Consider the following 8,154-nt stretch of genomic DNA (forward strand, 5'->3'; position numbering starts at 1 on the left):
ACATTCACAGAAAAAAAATGTTGCACCAGGAATCTTGTTGTAGTCTTGGATCAGGACTAGAGTCAGGACCTATCATGCATGCAAACAAACACACATTAATAAAAAAAAATAATTTAATATATGAATAAACTTGTCTCTACACGTGACACAGACAAGCCCTGCTCCAACTAAATTTTTTTTTATGGGGACCGGGGAGCCGGACCGTAAATCACATGATTTACGGTCCTGATGTATTTCGGTGGGCCCCACCTAAAATTTTTTATTTTTTTTTAAAAAAACGGAAATAATCCTGACCGTAGATCACCGTGATCTACGGCCAGGATCGAACACCACATACAGAGATGCATGCAGTGCCCGCACGCAATAATCTCTCCCACGTGACACAGACAAGCCCTGCTCCAACTAAATTTTTTTTTATTTTTTTACACTCATTCAATATTTTTTTCCAGTATGAGGAGGGAGCGGGGCGGAGAGAGAGAGCGAGCGAGGAGTTGCGGCGGGAGAGAGAGAAATCGGCTGTTGGGAGGAGCCGAGGGGCCAACGACGTTTGTCGAGGGCACGAACATGGCTTTGAAGATCCAGAGATCAAATCCCTCCGGGAGAAATCATCCAATACCCAACCATTTACTTATTTTCACACTGGTCATGGTTTCCTTGCATTCACTGACATCAGCGATTCCGTCTTCTTCTTCGTCTTCCACCATGCACAACAATAATTGGGCCGTTTTGGTCTGCACCTCTCGATTCTGGTAATTATCTATCAATTTGGTCGTGTTTTTCACCTTTTATTCTGCAATTTTCGAATTATAAGGCGAAGTCACTTTTGATTATGATCGGTTGATCTTGTTTTTGTTGGAATTAAATAAATGGTTGCTGTGCTCTCTTTTGCTAGTGTTATTTTGGTTTTCCTTGAAAGCTTATTGTGCATAGGTAATCTGAAGTAATCTCAGTATCATTTGAAACGAGGAAACCAGTTCCCTCTTGGAGCTTGGTGATGCTCGCAGTTTGAAGTGGTGGCTTACATATAGTTTACGATGATGTTATTTAAAAGACAATTTATGGTGGAATCTCTTTGTATACGTCTCTCTCATCGACTTCTATGTTAGCCTGTTGGAGAACTGTTATCGCCTCTTAGAAAAGCCGTAGGACATTTGCATAGTTCTGCTACTTTCTATGGCCACCAGAAGTGCAATATGGAACTTTGCTTACCTCAATACCGTGGAAATTAGTAGTATGGTGACATTGATTGAGATTTTATCTGGATCAATAATCAATATCATTTGAAATATTAAATCATATATGCATAATAAAGGTCTGACATGGAAGAGGTGGGTTTTTTTATGTGAAACCTCGTAAGTAGGATGAAACCGAACTCTTAAATACTGAGATGCCTTTTAGTTTAATGGTTGGAAATTTCTCATAAACTCCAAAGTTAAACGTGCTCATATGGTAGCCCTCCTGGGATGGGTGACCTCCTTGAAATTACGTCAATGGGACAAAACAACGAGGCTATTAGGCCATGACGTCCAGGATATAGATGTGCGAGAGGTTGGGCTATTATAGTTAAGGCATCTGAAAGGGCTGAGGAAGACTTTTATTAATGCTTGCATAGTCAGGCTTTCTTGTTAGATGTTGCAATTTTATAAATAAAATAGAGAGATTATGGGTACCTAACTCAAAAAGGTTAGTGAAAGAGTTAAAAAGAATATTATAGTACATGAATACCTCATGTTGCAATTTAAATTTGGTTTAGATATGTAGACAGAATAAAGAACCATTTTAAAAAAGAAGAGATGCTGACATGTTAAAATTTTAGAAAGCTTCAACATAATTACAAACTTTAATTGTCCAATTAATAATGTTTTATTTAAATTATTTAAGTTTTAAGTGGGAACTCAAAAATAGAAGTAAAAAAAGAAAAAAGGAGGGTATGGTTGATTTATTTCATTAAAAGGGTGAAAGGAGATTTTCTTCTCATTTATTGAGAACCATAATGCAATTTGAAGACTAGCGGGGGATGAAATCCCCTTACAATACAATGACTGAGTCCATGATCCTTGGAGAAATGTTAATCTTATATGCTATTGTTTTTCTCTTATTGATAACACTGATTGTTATTACAATTGTTTACCAGGTTTAATTACCGACATATGGCCAATACTCTATCTTTATACAGGTATACTTTGTTCTTTATCTGCATCTATATTTTTTTTCTTCAAAATATTGTTGTGTCTTTGTCTCATTGAGGACTTTTCCATTTTAGGACAGTAAAGAGACTTGGAATACCTGATGAACGAATAATTCTCATGCTGGCAGATGACATGGCTTGCAATTCTAGGAACACTTACCCTGCCCAGGTTTTTAACAATGAGAACCATCAGATAAACTTGTATGGTGATAATGTGGAGGTGGGTTTTAATGATATACTCTTTTTGTATAAGAGAGTGTTTTATTGGATTATGTAAGCAAGCATTACATTATGAGTTTTTGTTTTTATCTTTACATTAGATGGTATCACATTTAAGTTGGCTTTTTTTGGTTATTGCCATGCTGATGGGATTTAGAAACCATTTGTTCCTTGCCCACTTTATATAGGGTTTTCCTTATAAATTTTTACTCCTTTTTCATTCCTCTTAATAGATATAGGGATGTCAAAAATTGATCGAACACCTCAAGCCCGCTGGAAAAGTTTGAGTTCAGGTCGACCTGAATAATTTTTGGGTTGGATTTGTGTTAAAATTCCCATGTTAAAATTCCCAAGCTGTTTAAAATTTTGGGCTTTGTTTGTGTTGACCCGCCAACCCAAAATTGATTTGTAATTAACCCTTCAACACAAAATTGACTCCCAAAATTGATTAAAGTAATTGTCATGACTTACGCTAAAGTGGTTAAACAGGATGGGTTTGAGCCTACGGATTGAAGAGGGGTCGTGTTTGTGTTGGCCTGTATGGCTGTTGGTATTTTGGTCGAGTTTAGGTCAAATAATTTTGGATTGGGCCAGTTTTGGATCGAACTTAACCCAACCCGCAATGACACTTGTAAATGGACATATATGTTATTTACTTCCCGTGATTTTAATTAATTTCAGGATTTGCTACCATATTTATATGGGTGGTATACACTTTTCTTTTTTTCTTTGTTTATGTGTAATTTAACGTTTATTGTAAATTAACAGTAATTTGTGTTTTACTTTCAGGTTGACTATCGAGGTTATGAAGTGACGGTTGAAAACTTTTTGCGAGTATTAACCGGGCGGCATGAGAGTGCTGTTCCAAGATCTAAACGCCTTTTAAGTGATGAAGGAAGCCACATACTTTTATACATGACAGGTCATGGTGGAGATGAATTTTTAAAATTCCAAGATTCAGAAGAACTTCAGAGTCACGATTTAGCTGATGCAGTCAAGCAGATGAAAGAGAAACACAGGTAGGTTAATTTTTGCATTGGTTTGTACCTGTCTCATATGGTTTGTTTCAAATTTTAGTAATCTCAGCCTACTCTGGATAAAATACCATGCTGTTATCCTTAAAAGTTCTTTCATTGGTTTAGGTTCAAGGAATTGCTCATAATGGTCGACACATGCCAAGCAGCAACTCTTTTCTCTCAGGTTTATTGTATCCTTAAGCTAGCCGGTGTGGGGTTGCCAACTTTTCTATTTGTTTGTTTGCAAGGTCTTCTAAATTATTTACAGAAATGTCTCCAAATTTTATTAAACCATCCAATGACCTCCCAATTACGAAAATTAAGTGCATCTAAGTCTGTGTTTGATTGGTGAAACTTGCTAGATAGAGTAGTTGCCTTACAAAAATGATTATGGCATGTGAATATTTGCCTATGAAGCACTAGTAAAAGGCTTATTTGTGGTGTGAATACTTGTGATTGTTTAGTTTATATTATTTTTTGTGGTTTCAAGATTTACCAGATACAGATTAAAGTGATCTACAATAGCTGTTGAACAAATTTGATAATTTTCTATGATATGCTTAAGTTCTTCAATTTGTAATAAATAATTTATGTTATATGATTCTAACTAAGCTTGTAAGCTTAGGTCTATTGTATGAAGGACTTGTACGACTTCTGCCAGTCCAATGATTATTGGTGCCACTCGTGTAAAGCACATTGGAAAGTGTGTTGCTACAGGGTCAATGATAGCTCTAGGTAAATATTGATGCTGAATCTCTAATTGAGGAAATTACACATATCATAGAAAATTTTCGAACTTGTTTAACACCTATTATAGATCACTAAATCTATATATGGTAAATCTGGAACAAAAATTTTAATTATTAACTCGAGTGAAATAGAGCATACGTGTTCTTTTTAGAAAAATTCATTTATAGAGGAAATGGATTTTTAATTCATTTATAGAGGATTTAGAGGAAATGGATTTTTAATTCATTTAAGAACTCAAAATATTAACTCGAGTGAAATAGAGCATACGTGTTCTTTAGTTTTTCACGTTATTGTGATAAACCTCCTCTGTAGTTTAGTTGAACATTATATTATCCACCTGATGTTTAGCAAAAAATTAATCATCTCTCCTACTTTCTTTTTTTTGTTTGACTTTCACCAGTTTAATATTAAAACGATTATTTTGCCTTTCAAAATTATAGTTGGAAGGTGAATTTGATATTCTACAAAAGAAACGCTACATTAAATTTAAAAAGCAGAGAAACCTTTTCTTATAATGGCAGTAGAGAATGTATCAAGAATATCATTGTCAAATTGCTTGACATATAAAATTATAATGTGTGTGTGAAACAACGTTAGATCGTTTTTAAGGGCAAATGAGCAATTTTAATACTACACTAATTAAAGTTGGATGAAAAGGGTAAAATAAAGGAGCATTCGTATTTTGTCAGACCTAAGAGCACTGTATAACATTTAGCTAAATCTTATGAAGATAAATGATAATTATCTTATTAATACGATCAGTCAAATATTTTCCACAATAATTAGATCAAACACAATACTTTATTTCACCAACACCAAATCAAAACAATACAATGTCACACAGCTCAAATGAATAAATAAAAGATCAAAACTTACAATTTGTGAGGCTGGCGATCTCTCCCAAATCTTACAATTCAAGAGGTAGGAAGTTTCACCCACGCCCAAACTCTGACCCAAGATCACAATCTCATGCATAGCTCTCACTCTAAACATATTAACCAAATTTATACTAAACAATAATAAATAACAAAAGATTGAATCGTCCTTAGATGCATAAAAGACTAACTTGCCCTTAGACGTCGTCGTAACAATATTCCCTTCCCAATAAGACATTTTGTCCTCAAGATGGGAAAAAGGAACTGCTCGATCAAGTTGTGTGGATCCTCTATAGCATCATTACATGACAATCCTTTCCAATTTTATAAAAAATTCATAGTGAACCTCATAAGTTTGACGTGACGTATTGTGTATATTCTTTGCCGCATCTGAATCTATTGTTTCATGAACCGACCCAGAGCTAGAATTAACCAAGATGAGAACAGAGGGCATGATGGTGGGAAATATGTTTTATATGTTCATTTATTAATTAACAAATAAAAAAATCACTAATCAAATTAAATTACAACAGTGTATTTAAGTTCACCTCATTACTTGTTGTCTGTATCTTCTATAAATATTTCCTCTTTTATAACTCATTTTTTAAATCATGTAATTAAACCAGAATTACAACAGTATATTTAAGTTCACCTCATTACTAGTTGTCGGCATCTTCTATAAATATTTCCTCTTCTATAGCTCATCTTTTAAATCACTTAATTAAACCAAAAATATTTATTTAAAATAAAAATAAGTTAGACAATGCAGTGAATACTTAAACCACAATAATTCAAGTGAAAATGAAACAATATGGGTCATGGATAAGGGGAAGAACCACAAATAACAATCTCAATCAAATGTTCTATTTCATATTTGATTTTGCTCACCTCTTCTTTCAATTTTTCATCCGAAGCATTTACTTTTTGTTCGTCACGACTCGTTGTATGTTATTAGAACTCCTTTATGCTGAAATTGCGAGGTTCAAAATTTTTGTATGTGAGTGTGAGACTCTGGACTCTGAGATCCTGTTGCTGGCCTCTCACAATTGGAATTCTTGTATGTCGCAGATCTTGATGGCATGTTTTGGCCAGGAGTGGCAAAAACTTCTTTTACTACGATCCATCAACTTCCCTGCAACTATTTCTCGACCATATCGCACGTTTGTACCCCGCGATTCCTTCGTTGGCTTCTCAGCTAGGAATAATCACAACTGTATTGTGATCCCATTTCTGTATGTTGTGATCCTTTGTTTGTTTCCATAGATCGTGAGCTCTGATATCACTTGATACGATTCAAGAAAATTTGTCCACAAAAATTATGTCAAGCACAACACTTTATTTCACCAACACCAATTCAAAATAATACAACATCACGCAACTCACTGTTAACCTCATTTTTAGTGAGGTCTAGTCTTTCTCTTAGGGTTTAGGATATAGCCTTAGGGATCTCCCTTTGACTATCTTAGAACCTTAGAAATGGGACCTACCTCATTTTAGAAATTCAACTTATTTCTGTACTCTTTTGGAGTTTCGCGTGTGTGGTATCGACTTCTAGCACTTAGAAGGGTGAAACCAACATGAGGAAAACCAAAAAGAATTCCTATAGGATCTTTTGAGCCTTAGGGTGTTTTGCACAATTTGCATTTTGCACAATTTGCACTCCCGCGCGCACAAACTTAGGCACAAACTTAGCAATTCGAAGAGTCGACACGGCCGATCACTACGATTCACATCGCTTGCGCCATTATCTGTCGAGGACTTGAATAGATTGTTGGAGACGATCGATAGCAAATTGAAATTTTATGAAATTTGAATGTTGACGTATTTTTGACCCGATTGTCGACAATGTTATCCGAGCGACCCCGGATGACAAAATGGACTGCACCGGCTTGTCCAGATGTCGATTTTGCCTAGGGAGGACACCCATTTTGTTACGGCACCGCGTGTGAATAAATTGCATATAATTTAATATATATATGTATATATTAATTTATATAAAACTATTTTCCCCCTTTCTATATATGTTAATATATAAAAAAAAAGAGTCATCCATTTCCTTTTAAAGCCCAACCCTAAATCCCTAAACTCACGCACCCGGGGTCGACTCCTATGCTTTTTCCCCTCTCTCGTTCGCATGCCTAGCTTTTCCCTTTCTCGGTCTCAAGCCGACCGAGCCCTTTTCCTCTACGCAAGGGAGAGTTGACCTCCCGTTCGTCCTTGCCTGACATTTCCTGCCCGCGACCCTCCTTCTCAAAGCCGCGCCAGCCTCTCTGAGCTGCGATTTTCCTTTTCTTGGTAGTTTGACTCTGAGGAAGCTGTCTCCCTGGTATACTGGAATAGCAAATTTCTCTTCTTCCCGATGCTTCTCTCGCTGCCACCCGGCTCGCCACTTGGTCCTGAATATTTTGGTTGTTTCGCCTTCTGTGAGCAGAGAATGTGTCCTTTTCTTCTTTGGTCTGATTCGAGTATCCAGAGTGGGGTAGAGTGGGGTGTGGGTCTTCACATTCTCTTCCCCTCTCTTCTCTGCCTATAAACATAGTTTCTTTTGGGTTTTGTGGTTGTTGAAAAGTTTTCTAAGGAGAGGAGAGGTAGAGATTTTGGCTGTGAATGGAGTTTAGGAGGGAGATTTTCTGTGAGAGCATCTCTTTGAAGTTATTTCTTGTGTTGCAGTGCTTTACATTTGCAAAAAGAAGGTAACTCTTCTTCTCCTCCCCTTCCTCAGTGCCTTGCTTACTTGCGGTTTTTCTCTCTGTCAAGCCTCCTCTTGCTCGGTTAAGTGAATAATGCAACATACTAGTTTAATCTACTTTCATATATTTTGAGATGTTTACCTTAAAAGCATGTTTCAGGGGTTCAATTTGATTACTTGCTTAGAATGGTGGAAATATAGCATGACATAAGTGTTCTTATTTTCTCTACCTGCTTGAGACGAAGCAGTGGCATAGTTCTATTATTGTGAACAGGAAGCTTGAGAAATGGTCTTGAAATAATTTTATCTTCTCTTGCAAGCATGTTAGGATATGTATAGATTATTGCTTGCTCTATTTTCATTTAGTACGGGATATTAGAAAGGTTATTTGGCCTTTCATGCACTTATATGGGAATG

At 36.0% G+C, this 8,154-nt stretch overlaps 1 protein-coding gene across 1 annotated transcript in view; it reads left to right on the forward strand.

Annotated features, from left to right (window-relative positions):
* Positions 1 to 465: 465 nt before the first annotated feature.
* Positions 466 to 8,154, forward strand: part of LOC110027511 (putative GPI-anchor transamidase) — a 22,099-nt gene continuing 14,410 nt past the window's right edge. Inside the window, exons 1-5 of the mRNA XM_020728981.1 lie at positions 466 to 749; positions 2,135 to 2,176; positions 2,264 to 2,408; positions 3,197 to 3,426; positions 3,550 to 3,607. Coding sequence (XP_020584640.1) covers positions 565 to 749; positions 2,135 to 2,176; positions 2,264 to 2,408; positions 3,197 to 3,426; positions 3,550 to 3,607 — 660 coding nt within the window. The 5' untranslated portion in view covers positions 466 to 564. The remainder of the gene's footprint in view (positions 750 to 2,134; positions 2,177 to 2,263; positions 2,409 to 3,196; positions 3,427 to 3,549; positions 3,608 to 8,154) is intronic.

The sequence above is a fragment of the Phalaenopsis equestris genome, unplaced genomic scaffold (genome assembly GCF_001263595.1).
Source record: "Phalaenopsis equestris unplaced genomic scaffold, ASM126359v1 Scaffold000002, whole genome shotgun sequence".
NCBI lineage: Eukaryota > Viridiplantae > Streptophyta > Magnoliopsida > Asparagales > Orchidaceae > Phalaenopsis > Phalaenopsis equestris.